Source organism: Gavia stellata, chromosome 5 (assembly GCF_030936135.1).
Source record: "Gavia stellata isolate bGavSte3 chromosome 5, bGavSte3.hap2, whole genome shotgun sequence".
Taxonomy (NCBI): Eukaryota; Metazoa; Chordata; class Aves; order Gaviiformes; family Gaviidae; genus Gavia; species Gavia stellata.
This window is the reverse complement of record NC_082598.1, coordinates 402802-424055: the sequence shown is the minus strand read 5'-3', so window position 1 is coordinate 424055 and position 21254 is coordinate 402802. Positions and strand designations below refer to the sequence as shown.

The window sequence follows — 21254 nt, the reverse complement described above, 5'->3', positions numbered from 1 at the left end:
CTGCGCTCTGCTGCCGAGACGCTACAGGGTGGAACTTAAACCAGTCATTTTGTGCCAGGGAAGGAGTAGAGGAGCTGAGCGTCTCTCACCGTGACGTGGTGCTTGGAGCACACCAACCTGTGGGACTCAAGAGCAGTGTCACTTTGCTGCACTCGTGCTGTTTGAAGATTACACAGAGGGAATTAAAATAGAAGAGGCTTGTTTGCACATAAGTGAGCTCCTAGCTCCTACCTTAGTATATGAATTGCAAAAGCTCAACAACCAAGCCCAAGTCACACATTTTATATACTTTAAGGTAAACGTTATTTAACTAAAATTCTCTGACTTTACTTCCAGGTAAATGCCCAGATACTGGTCCCAAACTTCATCTGCTACAGATGATGTGGCCGATAACTCTCTGAGGCAGCAGACAGACTTTACTCTTCATTTTGGAGGCAAAATAAAACCATTCCACATTCTCTGGAATTCACCAAACTTCTTTTCACCCAATTCATCTGAAAATATTTCACGATGACCCCATAAACTGGGCTAATCGAGACACTCAAGGAAAGGCGCAGAGAAGCTACGTGTCAGACTGGAACAAACCCCAGCTCTGGCAGGAGCGCAGCCTCCGGGCAAGGCTTCTGTCTGCGCTTGGAGCTGTTCTGCTCCCTCGCACGACAGAAGATGGAGAGTCCCAGAAACATCGCTCTCTCTGGGAAGGAAGGAAACTTATTTTGTCTCTCCCCACCTGGGTGCAAAGGGCCATTTTCCTCTATTTAACCAAGCAACCCGCGAGCCACACGTACCCGAGACAAGCCCGGCAAGCAGAGGCCATCGCAGGGCATGCGCAAAGGGAAGCGTACCTGTGACTGCCGCACAAAGATGCCGTGGTTTTCTTCACAGGTGAAGTATTTCCTGCCCTGCACAGTCCCGTCGTTCTTGCCCTTTGCTTCGTCTAGGATGACACCGACCCACTTCCCCGTGGCAAACAGGGTGGCACCGACATAAGCCACGGTACCGCGGTGCCCTTTCCCGATGACTTCGACTCTGGAGCCCACCTTCAGGGGCTTGCTGCTCGCTTCCACGCTCATCCTGGTGCCGGTGCTGGATGCCTGAGGACAGAGAGGAGAAGCAACGGCAAGTTAAACACAGCTGGTGCAGGCAGACGGACCCACAGTTTGGACGCCAGTGTCTCACTCCCCTCCAACACCCCTCACCCCGGGCTCTGCACGGGGCCACCGCAGCCCGAGGGGTCGGTCCCCCTTCACCTCCGCCGCCCTTTCTTGTCGGGAGCCAGCAAAAGGTAATCCCTTCCATTACAGCTGCCAAACAGGAATCACAAACAACGGCAAAACCACCCTTAACTACAACGCTTCAGCTTTTAATAGACACGGCGGACTCACAAACCCAATTTATAAGGGTTTTTTATAAGCTTTGGGAAAGAAAAAAAAACCCCACAGTGTGAAGTGGCAGATGTTAGCGCAGTCACACCTGCCTTAACCTATACTTGCTCCGTCCTTTTTTCATTATATCAGAAAGTGCCTCCAGCGTTCCAGCCTCTTGCATTACATGCTCAGGAACAGAAAACCCCTTTCTGGTAGAGGTTACTTTCCTACCCCGTTTTATTGTCAGGCTTGAAGAGGACCTGGTGGCCCATGACCAGTCCGAGTTAGACCACCCACCCACAGTGGTTTCCCATCGCATTCCTGGGACCCCCTCTGCGCCAGGACTCCGGGGTACCCACCGTGACAGCACTTCCTATCAGGGTGCTGATGAGCAGAAGAAAATATCAATGGTAAATTCATCAAGCTTTCAAGGCATTATCATCGTAAACATTAATCCGCATTTAAATTTCAGTGTGCATCATCAGATTTCAAGCTTGCCACCCCTGACAGGTACCTCTCTGTTTAGGTAAAGTTAACCACGTCGATCAGCTCTTTTAGAGCGTCAGTAAGGCGACGGGTGTGAGGAACTCCATAAAGGCGCTTGAGACCACTACAATTTAAGTAAGACTGATGAAGTTTGTAAGGGGAGGGCCAGACAAGTAAGACGTTGGGATCTCCCCCCGCCTCCCAATGCCGCCTCCTCCTCTGAAACAAGCCCGAGTAAAACAGATGACGTTTTTACTATATTGCCATAGAGCTAAATGAACTATATCTGCTTTGAAATACAGTTAAGAAGGGAGGGGGACGTTTGACCGCCTTGCTCAGTTCAAGTTCCATAGTTCAGTCCAACACGGCGGCGCTGCCCTTACAGCGGTCTCTAAAGCGAAGCACGTTTGGCATTTACATCATCCCATGTGTCAGTAGTTCTGTTTATTGTGTAGAAAATATTTTGTTTTGATTACTGCTGGGCTTGGCTTCAGTGAAAGAAGATGCTCTTTATTCAGAGGAGAACAGAAGGCTGCTTTCACTCCCCCAAACCACGATGCAGGAAACGGCCGAGAAAGGGCACTCTCAAGCTGATGGATGCGAAGACAAATCTCAGCAGCAGCCAGACACCACGCAGGGTTTTCGGCAGCTGCAGCGGCAGGTAGACCTCAGCCCGTACGAAGAACCAAGGGTATTTTGAAAGCTTCTGGCTGGCACTTGCAGAAACCCAAATCACCGCTGCTAGCAGACAAACCAACAAATTATTGCCTTCCTTTGCATACCGATGCATTGGGTCTGAATGCAGAATATACCCATCGTGCTCAGGAGGTTTTGTGACTAAGAACTGTGACGCCAGTTTTCCACACAAAACTGAATTCCACTTTTCATCCAAGTACAATTGGCAGAAAGCAAAAGCGCAAAATAATCTTTTAATAAAAACCACAATCAATCACCATTTTCTAGCAAACAAACAAAAACAAGACCTCAAATCTAAAATCTTACGCTACATACTCAAATAAACGTCTGCCAAAATATTGGATCCTTCCAGTTGTCGGAAGGACTAGCAACAATATTCTGCAAAATACTTGCAGCTTTAAATTAACGTGTCCCACTTGTTATAAAAAACGAGAGCAAAACTCTAAGGAAACAAGATGCCTAAAGGAAAAGCAAGATTCACCGTTCGACTAGAACGCTCAGCGATTTTAAAAACAACCACTTCCATTTCTATCCATCCTGGTTTATATTGGCCGGTTTACCTTTCCGGTGGCTGTGGGCAGCTGCAGTCCCGGTAAGATCTACAGGCGTGTGAAACGCCACGAGCTGGAAATCAGAGCTGCGCCGCGGCGGGTACCACCCACCGGAGCAGGACACGGCTGCCCCGGCACAGGCGCTGCCCCGGGGGTCTTACACCGGCACTGACAGTCAAGGGATGGTGGAAGATCCACACCGTGAGCGTTCACACACCGCTTCAATACGCGTTGGGTAAGGTTAACACGCAGGCTGTGCTTACGGAGGAAATAAGGAAGCAAGATTACAAACTGTGGATATCAGACTTGTACCATCACAGCGTTGTCTCCGGTCGATTTGATAAATAACGTACCTTAACAAGAAGCAGGCAGGTTTACTGCTAATTCGTAAGCGTCACGCTGTCTTCCTGCAGAGAAGTTCAGCTCCAGCCCTGCAGACCCTTTTTTCAAACCATAATATTTAGATTTTTGCTATTTTAATGATGGCATGTTCCAGCTTAGGCTCAGCTTGCGCTGGCGACTTTCCAAATCACGAGACTGGGATGTGTCTCAGGTAACTGCCGGAGATGCTCCCGGACACCCTCTCGCAGCTGCGCTGCCAGGACAGGACCACGGACTGCGAAGCGGGACAAACTGGGATGCACTCGTGCCAGCGGGAACACGCAGAGCGGACGCTCACGACCAAGGAGGCCGCCGGGGGCAGGAACTGGCAGGCGAAAGCCCAGGGAGATGTTTCAGGAGGAGCAGAGCACAACTTGCAGGACCCAACCTCTCAGCTGCATTGAGCGGGACATGAAAAGAGCCTCGGAGCACAGAGATCACCCAGCCAGGCTTTCACCGGACAACATCACAAACAATTTCATTTTTATTTGTCTATAGCATCAGTCTGGAGAGCGGTAGCAGATAAACTGGCCTCAAAAATCAACTATTTCACCGTTTCTGCTGCAGCAACATCACATTCGGTGTTGTGGGCTGCACGTGGGTGTCCGGGGAACGCTTTCTGCGGAGGACTCGCTGCGGGAGAGCTTGTCTTCCTTGCTTCCATTCTGAAGCGTAATCGGAGTAAAAGCATGTACTAACAGTAACCAAAACCCCTAGATTTTTAAGCAATCGGACACAGGATACCACATGGTTCCGTATTACAGCTTTTCTGACAGCAAAGCCAATTTAGGAGGCTTCTGCCGCCCGTCCCTCCAGCTTCTTTGCCCATTCTCCACCACGGACAACCAACCTCCCAAGCGCGCTGCCCCAGCTGATTTTAAAAACGCCGTCTCTCGAGCAGGCTTCGATGTGGCCGCAGACAGACGCCCGCCACGAGGAAGGGACAGCCAGCAGAGCTGGAGGTGAGGAGTCTCACAAGCCAGATTTGCCAGTTTGGGGCGATTACCAGTGGAACCACAGTAGAAGAGCACAGCACCCGCCTCTCGGCGCAGCCTTCCTCCTCGCCAGCAGTTGCATCAATTCTCCGGGGAAGCAAAACTGGGACTTCACATGGAAAAAGAATTTCCTGATTTTTTTTTTTTTTAAAGCCACAAAAGCTCTTCAGGGCCTGTTTTACAAATTATGAAGCAGAGATGCATAATAAAGCAAGCAGCACATCTTTGTTCCTTGCAAAACCATCTCCAGAGACCACCCCCTAAGAATTAGCAGAGTCTAGCGAGTGAATCACCCCATCAGTCTGTTTGCAAATTCCACCACATTCCACTTGCAATATGCTCCGGCACCGATTTTCTGCCACAGCGACTCCTTTCCATGCCTACAGAGGAGCGAGCAGTCCTTTAACGGAAAGAAAAGACCTTTTCCCTGCATCAAACCACCCTGAGATTGCAGCGAGCGACCCAATTAGGGCGGCAGAAAGAAACTAACACCAGACCTCACTGAAAAGGAGAGTAAAACCATCCTGCAGATCCGCGCCTGGCAAGCCCTGCACACCCCAGCCGTCCTGGCACCAGAAAGCCTCCGCTCTGCAGCTAAGCAACTGGGAAAATCAAAATGCAGGTAAAAGCCTCCAGGATGTGCAATTTTCCCAACTAGGAATAGACACCCAGCACAGGATTCTTCTCTGCAGTGGTATGAAAGGGTAGACCAAAATAATTCACATTACCACAGCAAAACACATTATGCAAATTACTGTAAATCTGTTGAGTAGTCTGAAAAAATTGCCAACTCAGGTAACATTCCCTTTTAAAGATTCATTTTAAATGAGTTCTAGAATTTTCATTAGCAAATAAGACAGAGGGCTTTGTATTTCTTCTCTACGTACCCAGTCACACAGGCAAAGCATTTGAAGGTTACTTTTTACATGGCAAAACAACGGAAAATCCCCTAGGAGCCGCAAAACCCCGGCTGTCTCTCCGGAGGCGCCCACGGACAGCCAGGAGAAGGGGCTGCGGGTATTTTCTGTCCTTTATTTTGGGTGCCTGTCCATCCCTCCCAGGCAATCCAGCCCCTGCTCGCCCCGGGGCGGTGGTGCCGTACCCCGGCGAGCGTGGCCGCTCCGGTGAGCTCAGCCCTCTGGGTCACCTCCGCCGGCAGAGACCTGAGCTGGGTAAATAAATGGCTTTCGGTACCCTCTGGCAGGTAATTTATCGCTGCAGCATTAGGTTCAGGCTAAGCCTGCGAGTCAGAAACATAAAAAGGCTTTCAGTTACTGGGGGTGTTGACCCAAAAAATAAACACATACATAGCTAACTAGCTATCCCAGCTGCTGTGTCCCAGGAAATCCCGATAGGCACTTAGCTGCAATGAGCACAACGCGTCCGATCCCAGACGAAGGACACTTTCTCCATTGTACTGCCTACTCCTGCAGTGTGCCCACTGGCTTTGGCACATCAGCGTGTTTCTGTCCCAGGAACAACAGAACTTCACCCAAAGCTGCTGGTCAATAAAACCAAGGAAATTCAGCCTTTGGCATCCGTTCCCATCTCTAACATTTGCACACTTCAGGAGGAGAGAACTAAAGTCTGCAAAGCACTATTAAACCACTTTAAAAAAAAAAAAGCTTAAGAAGAACATACTCTAGGGCTGAAACACTGCGACAGTCAAAAACAACACCCAAATTAGCATTAGCTTCTTCTTAGCTCCTTTCCCTCACTTACCTCCTCCTTTCCCAGAGGAGCCCTGCCCAGACCAAAGAGAGCATCTCCCCGCAGACACTGCCCGTATCCCGTTTGTAAAGCAGCGCTGCGCTCTCACCTACCCAAGCGGGGCCAGCAGCGAAAAGGGCACAGTAAGGACTTCACCGGGTCTGTACAAGCCTGGCCAGGATCTCAGCTGCCCGGCACTCTGTGCACGACACCTCTGCTGCTAACAGTGCCCACGTTCGCTGGATTTAAAGCCAGCGGTGCCCGCACCCGCAGTCCCACCGGCGGTGCGGACGGGCTCCCTCGACCGAGCAGGGCGACGGCCGCTTGTGTGAGCCCAGGGATGGGGCTGGGGATGCTCGTGCAGAGACGGAGCCGATGGATCCACGCTCATTCCCATCCTGCGGGAAAGACGTGAGCATGCAATCCAAAACTCCACCCGAGTCCCGGCTGTCAGGCTTGGGGAGGGCTGCGGGACCTGCAGCTCCATCGCTGGAGTGAGCCCCCGCCGCTCCACAAGCCTCTTTCCACCTCCAGATAACAGATTTATTTAACGATATTTCACCTCCAGATAATGGATTTCATTAACGATAGCGACATCTCAAAAAAGTTTTGTCTTCATTTGCCTCGTGACTCCCCTCAGCCTGTATGAACACGGTCAGTCTCAGGGTTTATTTGTCACTCGAGTCATTAGTTAGGTGTTATAATTAACACAGCAGCCATTTAATAACATATGGGTATGCATCACCACAAGAAAGTAATAAAACAAGTCATTAACATCCTTCTCACATGTCTGCGATCTCACTAGTGCTGAATGACAAAAGTTGATGCAACCAGATCTGGCAAAAGTAGGTACACGTTTTCAATCTCAAATACACAATTATTATAATTTTTTAAATCTATCAAATAAGGTTTCATTTAAAAAAAACAGATAGAAAGTTTATTAATTCCACGGTATTCTTGTGCTGAGTGTCCTCCCTTCCCAAGCAAGTCTGTAATTTGTAGCATCATCAAAAAAGCATTTCAGAATAACTTTTTCCAAACACACTTTGCTTACAACGTCTCACCAAGGAGCTTCTGGAGTAGTGCCCTGCCCCAGGCGGGCGTCCTGCCCCAACCCTATTCCCCTTCCTAAATGGGACCTCACCATTCACAAAATCACACCTCAAAAGTCCAGAAGCTCCTTCTCCACTGGCACATCATGATTTTTGGGACTCTAAAAGATGACTTCTACCAATACAAAACACACCCTGAATAAAACGGCAACAATGAGACTGATTAAAAAGGAAAATTCATAATCTGTGTAGCCACTCAGAGCGAGGATTCCCCAATGTAAGTTACCGTTCAGCCCCACTTAAAGAATTAAAAAATAAATTTGCTAAGAATAGCTAGAGAAAAGAAGTTAAGGGTAGCCCAGGAGTTTGAGAACACAGCCTTACCTGTAAAATAAGGCACAATCGTCACTGGGGAAGGAAATTCCCAGACGGGCACAGGCGAGGCACGCAGCCTGGCTTCTGTAAAGCCACGTGCACGCGACACAGGGATCGGTGCAGCTCCCTGAAACCGTCCGTAGGAAACATCTGCTTCCACCTCCACCCCACACAGAAAGCTCCCCTTCTGCATACGGATGACTAGCGTGAGCCCCGGCTGGGCAGGGGGTTGATGGGGCTCGGAGGATAAAGGAGGAGGAGGAGCACATCAAGCCCCCCCAGGCAGCTGGGCAGGCTGAAGCTAGCGAGTGGCCCCTGCACAAGAGCACCTCGGCCCCACACCTCCGACGAGCGGTTTTTACAAGTTTTATGATCTTCTCCAAATTCACAGTGGATAAATCAGGGTGTAGAGCATGTGCTCACACAACCTTACGCGGTCAACTTGATGCAATGATGGAACATCCTTCCGTCACGCTGCGGTCACACAAAAGGTCCTTCTGGAGTAACGGAGGGAGTTCTGGTGGGTCAGCAGGGTGGACGTGGTGCTCACTGGAAATAAAAGGTCTGTTTCTCTACTTTACAACGCCTGTGAAGGTATGCAAGTACTCCGTGCCGCCTGAACCTGCTGGGGCACAGCACGAGGGGTAGAAAAGGACTAAGCGAGGTCCACCCTAGGCAGCTTTGCACCACAGCTGCAGCTCCCCAGGACCCACCAGAAACAGGACCGTCTCAAGTCACACACAATCACTAAGGTTGGAAAAGACCTGCAAGATCGTCAAGTCCAACCATCAACCCGACACCACCATGACCATAAAACCATGTCCCACAGTGCCACGTCTACACGTTTGTTGAACGCCTCCAGCGATGGTGACTCCACCACCTCCCCAGGCAGCCTGTCCGCCTCTCCGTGAGAAGGACAGACTGCCGCCCGTCTAGGAGCAGAGAGGTTCAGAACGGACACCGTGGTGGGGTGACAGGTACGGTCACGGCCATTACAGAGGGAACAAATAGAACATTTCCCGCAACTCACATCAACACCGAAACACCTCCTACTTCTGGGAAGGGCTCTTTGCACGACCACAGAGTTCAAGCAGAAAGGCCAAGTCTACAGTGTAACACTATCACAGCACGCTCACACGAAACGTCCACAGACCTTCACCCACACGTCTTTTTTTAGGGCAGGATCTCAATCGCCGTTCCACAAGATCACTAATGTCGCACCAGGGGCTTCACCTGCTTCTCCCAACACCACTCGCTGCAGTTCAGACCGAGAAGCACCATGCTCCTCGGCATCAAAGGTGATCTCACACCAACTGCCCCACTCAGATACCCCGTTAAATACGCATGCCATTGCTACAATATCCATTCTCAAATTCAGTAACTGTTCTTGAGCTTAACGTCAAACTATGCCTCTGAAGAGCACAGATAACGCTAAGGTAGCGCTGTATGTTCTACAACTAATTCTGGCCAATACAGAAATTCATCAAAACTTATATCCTGAAGGTCTGTTTGTCAATCAACACTAATTTTAACAGAAATGTTTCCCAAACCCTTAACGTTGAGGAAAGACGGGAGAGCACAAAATAAACCACATTCAAAACAAAACACATTCATGACTTAAGACAAGGCGATGGCTCCCTAACTTTTGTTTCTAACTAACTAGAAATAAGACAGTAGAACAAGTTGCTCTGCTCTAACGTGAGGATGACAGTGCACGCCGTTCACCGACATCTCCACGGTCTTAAATTCTGGAGCTCACCATGCTCTTCCCCCAGTGCTGGGGAGCACAGCTGGGGTAACACACGCGGGTTTGGCTCTGGCCAAAACCGTAAGCAGCAACTCTGTCCCAGAGCTTCAGAGAATGAGGTCAGCCATGGGGCCAGCTCCCCGGGCGGGGATCGCCGCTGTCCTGGCCTCAGAACAACGCACCAGGATCGATGTTTTCTTTTTCTCATGTTGCAGCTTGCCGTGAGCCGCACTGCTGCCGATACGTCGGACTGAAGCAAGGATCGAGCTGACTTCTCCAATGACTCCGTCTTGTCTCAGGTCTCCAGTGTTGTCAGACGAGCCAGGGTCTAATCTGCTTGGCTAAACCCGAGACTGGTATTCTCGTGAAGACTCAAAACAACGGGATTACTGCAATTTCAGATTTTAAAAGGAGAGAAACTGTCCAAGGGCATTCCCATCTACCTTCCCAGCCAGATGACGGCAGGCTGGGGACCCGATGGTCTTCCTGAGCAGCGGTGGAAGGGCAGAGCCGGGTCGGTGGTGGGCCAGGGAGGCTGGTGCCCGCCTGCAGCCGTTCCTCTCGGCTGCGGTCACTGTCCCTTGCCAGCTGCGAGGAAGGAGGTGGGTGTGAGAGACACAGCAAACTTGGGCACGGTCACCCTTGGGGACACCAGGGCACAACAGCCTGAGCAGCAGCTGGTGACGCAACCCAGAACTTCCTCAGGTCTCCAGACATGGTACAACATGCCAGCTCCTCGCTGATCTCTTCCTAAGAGCCAGAGCGTGTCTCCAGAGCGGCACCTCGCACACTTCAGGGTCTGCCCTCGGCGCTGGCAGGCTCTGTCTCCAGGAAAACAGATGGACAAGACTTCCGGTGGGGCTGAGTTTTGGGAACTCTTCCCCTGCCACCAATGACCAAAAGGTCATCTTCTGCCAGTGCCCAGTGAACAAAGGAGGTGTGAGCATCCTCTCTGGTCATGCCGACCTTTCCAGCAGGCCACACCGGTGCTCTGGATACCTGAATTTTGGGCATGGAGAGCAAGATGGTGATACACTGATGGTGAACAAAGAGGATGGCAGAGCAGAGAGCTGTAGGAAGCTCCCACAGACACTAGCCCACGGGAGGAGAGAAGGGGTACGCACACAAGGCCAGAGTCACCCCCTGAGGCCACTCACCCACTGACAGACTCCGAATTAGGCAGGAGCCCTCGGGAGATCTGCGTAAGCGTCAGCGTGGACAATTTGTAACAGCTCAATCATCACTCCCATGCAGCGATGGATTAAAGGGTGAGTAAGCTGCTAAATCACATTAAATGATAAATTAGCGTACTCCGATAGCAGAGGCAGCATTCCTTCCCCCCACTCTCCCAAACCTACACCGTGGGGTACTGATGACCAGCTCGGGAGCCCCGAGAAGGGGCACAGGGGAGGCGGTGGGAATCGGGCAACCAGAGAAGCAACCAGGAACGCTGACCCACCGCAGCAGCCGTCACCGCCTGCGCTGCACCAGGCCAGTCTCCGGCAGGACAGTCCCCAGGCGGGTGGCTCGGAGGAAGCCACCACCGCAGGAGAAGCTCCTCGTCCCGCTCACCGGACAGGCAGGGACAGGGCTGGTGAAGAAACCTCCTCCGGGTGAGGAGCGAGCCACACGGGCTGCGCTTCGACCGCCCACCTGCTCCATTAATAGGAGACTCTGCTCCGCACAACTGCCCACCTGGCACCGCTCAGAAACACGGCGTTTTCCCATTTTTACCCCCGCTTAAAGTATTACACACGTTTACAGACCATTTCCTCAGTTATGTGAAGATACTGGTTATTAGTCACTGAAAAATGGATGCAATTCCAAGTGACTTGACTTGTGATCTGAGCGTGATTTGGGTCACTACTGTGTTTCACCTGAGCATGACGGTTTCAGTGTTTTGCTCCATTATAGCAGATAACCCAAGGAATATTTATTGTATTCCTTCTGCAAGCCAGACTCTCATCATTACGCTGGCACACAGGGACGCCTCCCTCCGTGCAGATATGACTAATTGAACCTCAAACTGTCATTCAAAGCACAGATCAAAAGTTTCAGGCGAACCTTGAACACAGCAACCACCTCCGAAAAAGCTCCAGTGACAAGATTCACGACCGCAGGTTAAAATACTCTTAGCCTCAAATTCAAGACATGACCAAACACGGCTGGAATAAGGAAAGACTTGGAAATAACTCTAGTTTCTGTTAAGTCTAGTTATTATCAAAAAGATAGTGTGTGGTGCTGCCATACCGTCCCTGTTGAAAGGAGGGGATTAGCCCAGGATTAAGAGCAGACCCGTCAGCCAGTGACACGGTGGGGGTGGCTGCTGTGTCACCCAGCAGAAGCCGGAGCGGCGTGGGTCTGCTGCTGTCAGACTTGCAGATGAGCCAGGATGAAGCCCCCACCATGATACTGGATTCATCCTCCTCAAGGCGGGGGAGCAAGAAGTCAAATGCCAACGGTTTGGGTGTTTCTGAAGGCCATGACACCGGCCACAGCGCTGGCGTACGACCACACGTCCCTAAAACCCTCGTACGGGCATCGCCAGGACAGCCAGTCGGTCCAGCCCAGCCGGAAGGGCTGGCGCAGCTCTGGTCCCCGCGGTACCGATTTCAAAACACGATTTGAGTAAAACGCAGATAAGCCTGCTCGCTTCCAGGAGACACAGCTGCCGTCCTGCCTGACCGAAATTCAATGCAGTTATCAGGAGAGGATGGTCAAGACTCAGTTTGAAATTTCACCTCCTTCGCCCCGCTGCCCCCCCCACTGAAAACAGCAACGTTTAGCAAACACACAGCCCGGGAAGCTCGAGCAGCCTGCCTTCGTACGCCCGCAGACACCATTTCCCAGCCCAGGGGAGCGCTCCGCAGCCGCATCCCCGCACGGAAACACGTTTCGACCCTGCACAGGGTGGGTAAAGCAACTTCCCAGCCACACGCTATCGCCGGCAGCCCCGAGCCTTTTTCTGAATGGCAGCCGCTCCGTTCAGCGGCCTGTGACTACGCAAGCAAATCGTTTCGGCCAGAGACCAAATCACACACGCACGACCCACCGGCGACGGGCTCGGTGCTCTCGCACAACGCCCTTGCCCAGGCAGGCAGAGCCCTGGCAGGTCACGCTCCTCCATGGGGCTTTTTCGGGCAGCCCCCAGGCTGGAGACGGACCCAGCGTACCGGGGCGGTGGGAAGGGGTCTGCCCTCCCCGGCTCTGCCGAAGCGCAGCCCTCCCGCCCCTGCAACCAGCCCTGGAGTTACAAAGCACTTTGCCAAGTTGGCAAGCACCGAGTAACAGAGACGCCGAAAATGCGCTGCCCGGTCCCCGAAAGAGCGAGAGTCTGGGACACAATGTCACCACGCCGGCGAGGAAGAACAAAACGACAAAGAAAGAAACTCCAAAGAAAGGCCTCGCTGTAGGGCCGGTGCCCGGCTCCGGTTCTGCTGCCCACCGCACAGCCCAGGGTTAACTGCAATATGGTAAAACCTGGAAATGATTTTCAGGCACTCGGAAGCTCAGTATCTCACCATGCAACCTGGAAAATAAGCAAAGAGGAAGGAGAAACACGATGCAGAAAGGGAAAACAACCCCGAATCTTTGTGCTGAAAAGCCCTAGAAAGATTCTGTCATCACCGGAGGCTCAGCTGACGCCTCGTTGCATTCTCAGTGATAATTAACAGCAAAGGCAGACTAACTTAAATCAAAAGGACACGGCCGCTAATATAATTCAGCCTATTTACCCACCCACCATATATCATAACAGATATTGTTAGTGATGAAGATATCAAATCCCAGAAATACGAAAGCACAGGAAACACGATCCAGATTTCAGTATAAAAATAGATATATTTTGCATTGCAACAGATAGCATTAAGATATATTACAATATTATCTAACAGCATAGCCAGGAGTTTGTAAATAAGTTTCCCTCCCCCCAGCTTACCCGGCTGTACGTGTGTCTCTTGCTCTGGGCCATGCTGCCGCTGGCTTTTCTCTTTATTTTAAAGATTTATTATTTTTAGATAATGGTCTCAGTTCATGGCCAGCAGTAATTCAGCAGAGGTTTTTCACCTTTCAGCCGATCCAACCATCCCTGAGTCCCCCCGGCGAGGTTCTGCTGGGTCGCACAGAAAGGGGAAAAAGCCCTTTTCTGGCAGAGGATTCTTTAATACAGGGATATACCAAAATCCAGCCCAGCTGATGGAGACTACTCTGCGCTAGTGCTGCTCCAGACTTGTCACCGGCGCTGCCAGCTCGCTGGGTCCTAACGCTACCCAGCTCCTGGTGGAGCCGCAGGAGGAAGGGCAACCGGCCTCGGCTTGGCCACCGTAAGGCCCCGGAATGGCCACCGGCACGGCCACCGGCACAGCCACCCATGCCGGGGCACCAGGAAGGACAAAGCCTCCTCCTGCTTGTCCTACCGTGCGGGCAGCGCCCACAGCGGGGCACCGGGCAGGGACCACCCTCATTTCCTCCTGCCTGGAGCCCACCAAGATGTCCCTGGACACCACCACCGCAGCGCTCGGCGTGCCTCCCACGCTCCCTCCTGTCCCCCCTTGCCTAGCGCCAAGTTCGGCCCCATCAGCCAAACCTTGCTCTTCCCGCCTCCCCTGGCACCGCATCCCTCCATAGCGAAGTTTGCGGAAGAATAATGGCGCGATGCAGGTTCTCTCCCCAACGCGCCGCGTGCGGCACGGCCAGGTAAAGGTGTGCACACAACCGCAGCGCAGGCAGATGGGAGGCACGGAGACCAAACAGTTAATCGTGGGGCATTTTTTAAAATCAATAATTGTTCTTTCCCTGGTTGATCTGAATAGATGCCTAATTAAAGTCATCAGCCCCTCTTCTCAGAGCTGTCTGCGGGCGTTAATTGCTGCCTGTGAAATGGCAAGCGGGGCTAACGGAGGGGCTTTGGCAAGCCACCGTGCCCAGCCACCTCCTGCTGCAGCTTCCTCCGCTGCTGCGAGACATCAGCACCCACGGACCCCGCGCCCAGCCGTGTCCCCCCCCGGGACACCAACGCAGGCGTCCGTCTCCAAAACAAGGGCCACACCATGAATTTTTATGACTGTTTGCATCCCATTTTAGCACCTGATTGCAGTGACCACAACGAAGGCAATGAACTACGTGAAGGCGAAACCAACGTCATCAGGAAGTTTTTGAAAGGTGAAGAGGAACCCGCTGGGGAAGTTCTTGGTAGGTCAATATGGGGGCGGAATTTTGTAAAATACTTCTACTCATGAACAGATCCTCCGGTCCCTCATCTCCTGCAGGTCTGCGGATGACTCCTAAGTATTCTATGAAAGGCAAACAAGAAACACAAGCTTCACCTCAGCTGTCTTAATGCCCGTACCTGTGCTGAAACGTTGCTTTAGGAACCAGGCGGAAAAGTTTGAAAACCACGGATACACAGCAAAAAAGCAGAGCACGGCACTGAACAGGGGGTGGCACATTCAGACAGAGGAAGACCAGAATGTCACACGGAATGAAGTAGGCGGCCTTCAAGGATACAGCAACCGCATTCAAGGGCATGAACTTTAAAGACATATGATGGGGATGAACCACAAAAAACTGAGCTAGAAACTAGGACTTTATCACAGGAACAACCAAGAACTCAACCAGAGCAACCCCAGACGCTTGCTGGTCACCAGAGCCACAAACTGCCCAGGGTGAGCAAAGATAACCGCAGCCGCCGGGCAAACCGGGAGAGGCTGTCCTCACCCTCGGGAAAACCCTGCCCCTGCTCCAGGAGCTCCATGGGACCGCTTTGAAAAGCTACAGGGTTTTGTCAAAGCACAATTATATTTCTCACGCAAAGCACAGGTTAAATTATCCATTAGATAAGCAAACTGCAGTCAACAAACCTACTCCACGTTACTCCAGACGGCCAGCAGAAAAGGAAAATTAAAACCTGTCCATCACTTCCTCAGCAGTCTTCTGCAGAGATATGGGTATCTGAGCTGAAGTCGTTTTTCCCCTTCTCTATGAGGTTTTAAAGGAAACAGTTATACATACAGAAATCCAACGCAAAAGTTCCTGAGTTACAAAAAGGCAAGAGTATCTTCCCATTCCCCTCAACGCTGTCAGCTCTGGGAGAGATCAAGGACATTAGATGCCAAAACCTGCATTATCTGAACAAAACCCAAAGTCAAACACAACCAAAACTAGTCGAACACAATGAAATGATGAAAAAGCGAGACTAGCATCAGCTCAGCTAGCCCTGCGCCCCTGGGGCTGAGCCAGCGCAGCCGGAGGAACCCCATCTCCAGCCTCTCTCAGCCTATTTTTGCATCTCCACAACCTGTCAGGCGAAGGGTCCCAGAGCTCTTCAGGAAAACCTCCAGCCCGGAGAAGGACAGGCCAAACCACAGGGATCACCAGAAGAGAGGAAAGCAAAGCTACACCAAAGGGAGCTGGAAAGACCAGACGGTGAGGTGTTGGCTGATCAGAAAGAGGCAGTTTGTCCCAGATCAGGTCACTCTGCCTTTCTCTACCGACTGTAATACGAACAAAGCCGAGCGCTTTGGGAGGAGGATCACGGTACTCCCCCTGCACCGATCCACAGCCGAAACGAAGGAGGGGTGGGAGGCATCACTGCGGCAGCCCCCGGCAGTGAAGACGGTTTCAGAGCACGGCGGGTCTCCTGTTCACATTGCAGACAAATCCAACAATCGTGGATCAAAAAAAATCCCCAGACTAAAAATACCCCTTCTGTCAACTTTCCCTCATTCCTCTACAAGGACTGTGCACACCTTACTCTGCCCAGGCTGCCAAGACTAGGACTCCTTTGGTTCCTCTCTAATGAATATTAAACCAGAGTTTTTCCCTTTTAGAAAATCCATCAAGTGCTTTTAACCACAGACGGAAGTACCACCTCCGGCTTCGGAAGTCTCCAGCAACTCACTGCCAGAACCTGGGAGGTTACATTGGAGGAAACATCACCATATTTCACCTTTTTCTAATTTTATTCTCCTCTGCAGCCACCACTGACCACTGTCAAGACAGGCTCCTGGCCAAGATGGACTTTCGCACTGACCCAGCACAGACACTGCCCCGTGTTCTTCCCCAGCACGAACGCCATCCACTCCATTTATTGTATTTTATTTTTTTTCTTTTTAGCAACGAGGGAGCTACCTACAGGCTGCACCTCTGCAGAACCAGGCAAGCCCTGACCTCTTCCCTCAGGCCAGGAGATGCAGCAGCGCACTTCAGAGTCTCTGGGAGGCTGGAAATCTGGCACATGCCTGACCGCAGAGCCCCGCGCACAGCTCAGCTTCAGTCCTGGCTCAGGAGCGGAGGCTGCCACTTGTCTGCCCCGGAGCGACGGCAGCAAATGAGCTCGAGAGAGGTCTGCCAGCGAGCTGCCCCGTAGCCAACCGTCCCTCCTGCTCGGCCAGGGCTGCAGGGGCAGGAAACCTCCCGGTTGGGCAGGAGCGGGGCTGGCAGGGTCGCTGGAGCACACGGGACCAACCGTGCTCCTGCAAGGCATGGGCTGCCCACCCCAGGAGCTGCCCACCCCGGGGGCTCAGCAGGTCAGCACGCGCCTGGGATCGGACAGTCGCAGGGTGGGTAACTCGGAGCTGCGCCCCTGGTATCAAGAGAAACCCGTTAATGGTGTTGGGGATGGGAGGAGCCCCGGGGGAAGCGCTGATTCGGGCTGCTTTCACACATTTAGTTTAATACGAAAGGAAAAAGGTTCCTGTGATCAAGGCACGGGACAGACTCAGGAAATCTGGAATCTAAACACCAAAGTTTTTTCTGTGTTCCTGTGCGACCTCTGGGCCTCCGAGGCTGGGGCAGAGCCAGAGGAACAGCTGGCTGCGGCACGAGACGTATGAGAACTGTGGACACAGCCCTCGGCTAAACAGAGGGCACAGCCATCTTGCACAAATATTTGAAGGGTGCTCACCCCAGCAGAGCGCCGGCTGTGTTTATATTCGAAGGAGAGGCTGGAACAACAAGCAGGAAAATCAAGTTAAAGAAACCCTTCCTCTAAGTACGGGGAAAACTGGGAAACAGCCACAGAGTCTCACAGGGACTTTAGAAAGTGCAGAAGGGGGAACAGTCCTGCAGCAGCGTGGGAACGGGTGACGTGGGACGCTTCCCCCTCTCAGGGGACGGGAACTTACCACTGTTCTTCCCACAGAGCCCTAGGAATAACAGGATACACGCTGAAACAAGCGAAAAACTAGTGAATATCAGGAAGGTTTTCCTCCCAGCTAGACTAGCAGTAGCTAGAAGAGTATTTTTTCATTTAAAAAGAAAATTACAAATGCTACACAGCTAATTTCTCCCTCCTCCCTGGTCCGAGAGCTTTCCACTTTAAACCTGAAGCGCAAGGGCATTTCCCCCCCCACAAACATGCTTTTTCCCCCCCGAAGCGTCCCCACAGAGCCCTCTCTACCAGTCAGCTGAGCAGCCGGTACCCAACGAGCGACAACCAGTCGGCGGGGCACCGCGAACCCGCCCGCGCTCCCATCACTGGCGTCAATGAACAGACTAACATCAAATTGCCTGCTTTCCCCTCGGTGTCACTCACAAACGCAGCAGTGATGGCAATCAAAACCGGGTGAATGAAGCAACACGATGGAGTGTGCAATGAAGATATTTCCAGTAAGAACACATACTGAATTTCTAATATCCAGTTAGGGACTTGTTACAGTTTCACTGCGAAGCTAAAAATAGTTATGCAAAACTTGAAAACATTTTACATTTAAAACAAGCCTGTGATTAACCCCAAGAAGGACATTAAGTTCATGGCAATTTTAAGCCTCTGCAGTCTATACAAAAGCTGCCAACAAAGGGGAAGAAGCCTCAATTTCAGGTGACTTAAAGCTAAATTAAAACATTAGAGGACATTCAAGCTACTTGCTCGAGCATGGGCAGGCTCACAGCGATCAAAGCACACTCTCCCCTTGTCACTACAATGCCAAGGCTGGAACCTGCCTTCATTTCAAAAGAGCCTCTTAAAACACGCGGTGCTACAGAAGGGCTGGAACTACGGCAGGCGGTAATGACTGCCAGCGACGCTCCACCAGCGCCCCTTGAAAGCTCCCCACAGAACACAGAAATCCTACAGCTACTGAAACAGGGCAGGAACGAGAGCAGAGCCACCTGCACCTCGTGCTGATGGAGCACCTCTGCCACCCACACCTGCCCTCGGGAGATGCCAAACTTCAGCACCCCCCAAGCCACCCTAACCGGCCGTTCCCCGAAGCCAGCAGCCAGGCGGCTGCCAGGGAAAAGCTGCGGCAGCAGCAAGAAACACTTGTTCCCTCCGAGGGCAAGACACAAGGAAGGGATCCTGACAGCAGCGCCCAAAAGTGCCGGAGCCCAGCACCCGAAAGTGCCGGAACCCCGCTGAGCACCCTAAGCCCCAGGGGAGCCACCGCTGCCACCCTCCCCTCCTGCTGCGGCTGCCGGCCGGCCGGGAGCACCACGCTGGGAGCCAATGCATGCTGCTGGAGCAGGCTGGCCGGGAGCCCAGCCCAGCCAGGGACCACCGTCCCCACGGCACCCGAGGGCTCTGCGCTCCCTCCCGCTCGGGGACACCAGCTTCCCATACCCACATGTCGATGGAGGACACGCCTCCGAGCCCAGATCCCTGTTTTTCCCAACTCTACCAGCGGGTCTGTTGTCTGCCAAAAGGCACAGCCCCTACCCATCCTCCTCCTCCCACCCTCACAGCTGGGACGCTGCGGTCAGAAGGTGGGGGACGCGTGGAGGCTGCTTGGCTGCAGCGTTGGAGGGTCTTTTCAGCCCCAGACCACAGCGAGGATGTAAAACGTACCAACTCCTTTGCATTGAGATTTCCTAAACCCGTACTGAAATAAGTTTAAACGAAAAAGCAAGAGCCTTTGAAAATGAGTTTGTGAACAGATGTAGGATGAACATTAAAATCACTGTTTTGCCGACCGGGAGGATATAACATCAACACCTTCAAGGAGATTAGCTGTTTCTTAGCCTAATAAAGTTACGTAGCACCATTCACCATGTTCTGTTTTCATTTCTTGTTTACTACATGGACTTTGGATGAAAATTAAAACTTGACGGAAAGACAAGAAGCCAAGGTCAGACAGTAGCTTTATTAGTTAACTGAAACTGCGTTACATGGGGATATGGAACGCTTTCTGTAATTAAAGCACGTAGCGACAGACTTAAGCAATCGGTGCAAACAAGAAAAATATCAGTAAGATGAAGTTGGCCGTTGGCTGCTGCAGCCTCTGTAGAACCAGTAGATTTCGGCCCAAAGCCTGCTCTATAGAGAAGAAAACAATTTAATTTTTTCTCCAAACTCAGACACTGTCATTTTTGGATGAACTGCTGTTTCAACCAAATAAAATAAATAAGATTAATAAATCTTCCTGGCACTTCCAGAGGCTGCCACAGCTACCGGAAACTACAGCATCCCCTTTCCCACAACAACATACCCCATTCTCTGATTCCTGCTGAAGCTCTGAAATAAATTTACTGTTTCAACTTCCTTTAATAAATTTAGTTTAGCAAATCATAGGAAACGTCAGCCTTAAAAAAAGACTACGGTCTGACTTCTTACTGCCTGATCCTCAGCTGCACTCAAGGCAGCTCCTGCCCAGTTCATCTCGCAAGCGATAAACCCCAAGCCTGTGACAGACCACTGACATAGTTTATTCCCAAGCAACATCAGCTACTGGGCAAGCAGGTTACCAGCCTCCGGATCGAACCTCACCTTTTAGAGTACCGACAAGAAAATGTCTTGTTATAAAAGGGCACTGTGCGTCCCAAGCAGGGACGGTTCTAGCAGACCTCCTTGCGCCCTTGGCGCTGAAAAGACAAAACCCGAGAGCAAGGACGAGGTCAGGCAAAGGCAGTGTGTGGAGCAGGGGCCGGCGCACCAGGGAAGGGACCAGTGCAGCGAGCAGTAACCCCAGCGCAGCCCCTTCTCAGGCATTTAGCTATTTACGAGGTAATAACACGTACCGTAAAAACCGCCTGTGCGTTTGTTCACAAATCCAATTCAGAGGATCTCAGGAGATGTGTATTCGCGTGGGAGACTGAACTAGATCAGCTTGGGGCATACTTCACACACCAAGGTTGTTCTTGCCCAAGTTTGGGGCAATCTTCATTCACCTGCAAAAAAAGGGGCAAACGTTACTTACAGACCTCCGCACGTCACCCTTTATGGGTAAGGCACCAGTGCCGCAGCACCCTTCCTCCCCAGGGACACAGGCCATCCTGCACGCTGTTTGCAGCCACAGCTTTGTTAGGACCCACAATGACCATCTCATAGCTGCCCAAACTCTCGATGTAATACTCATCATTACAGAGATGCTATCATAAAAAGGCCAAAGAATATTCAGTTTAGAATATCCAGATTTTTTGCTGAAATCTGGGATAAGAAACGGTACACATGTTGAGTAGCTTGAACACCACCAGCTTATTCAGTTTAAGCAAACTAGGCAGGAAGTTTAAAAACCTTCAGAAAACTCCCCACTATTTATTTAATAAGAGCAAAACTCCATCTTATTGTATCTGTCTATATTTTATATATATACACACACACCACACCATGAAATCGCTTCAGCAAAGCTTCTTTTTGATTTATAAGCAGCTTAGTTTTCCAGCAAACTTCTGTTCAGAAAAGAAATTCTAAAAACAGCACTTCAGGGTTCTGTCTTTATCATGGCAATATAAATCCGGACCGAGTTTGCTGAGTTTAAGGCTTTTTTAATTAAACTCTAAGCTATGCGCACTCCCGCAGGTGACCTGGAAGTTAGCCTGGGTTCTCTTCTATTCTTGCCTGAGAAGTGGAACGATTGCGAAGAGAACTCGATCTGCCCAGTTATACCTGTACCAGCTCCCTCCTCCTCCGAGTTTGCTCTCGGTTATGGAAGTCAGCACGGTTCAGCGTGACGGGCAGG

The 21254-nt window shown here is 51.4% G+C and overlaps 1 protein-coding gene across 2 annotated transcripts in view; it reads right to left on the bottom strand.

Moving 5' to 3' along the window:
- Window positions 1–20461, bottom strand: part of DCTN1 (dynactin subunit 1) — a 79360-nt gene extending 58899 nt beyond the window's left edge. The window contains exons 1-2 of one of the 2 annotated variants that reach the window (XM_059817997.1): window positions 20314–20461; window positions 846–1094 (exon numbers count right to left, since the gene is read on the bottom strand). In XM_059817997.1, coding sequence (XP_059673980.1) covers window positions 846–1073 — 228 coding nt within the window. In that variant the 5' untranslated portion in view covers window positions 1074–1094; window positions 20314–20461. Of the gene's footprint in view, window positions 1–845; window positions 1095–20313 lie in introns of those variants that run through there. The other variant, XM_059817999.1, reaches the window with a different exon arrangement.
- Window positions 20462–21254: the final 793 nt, after the last annotated feature.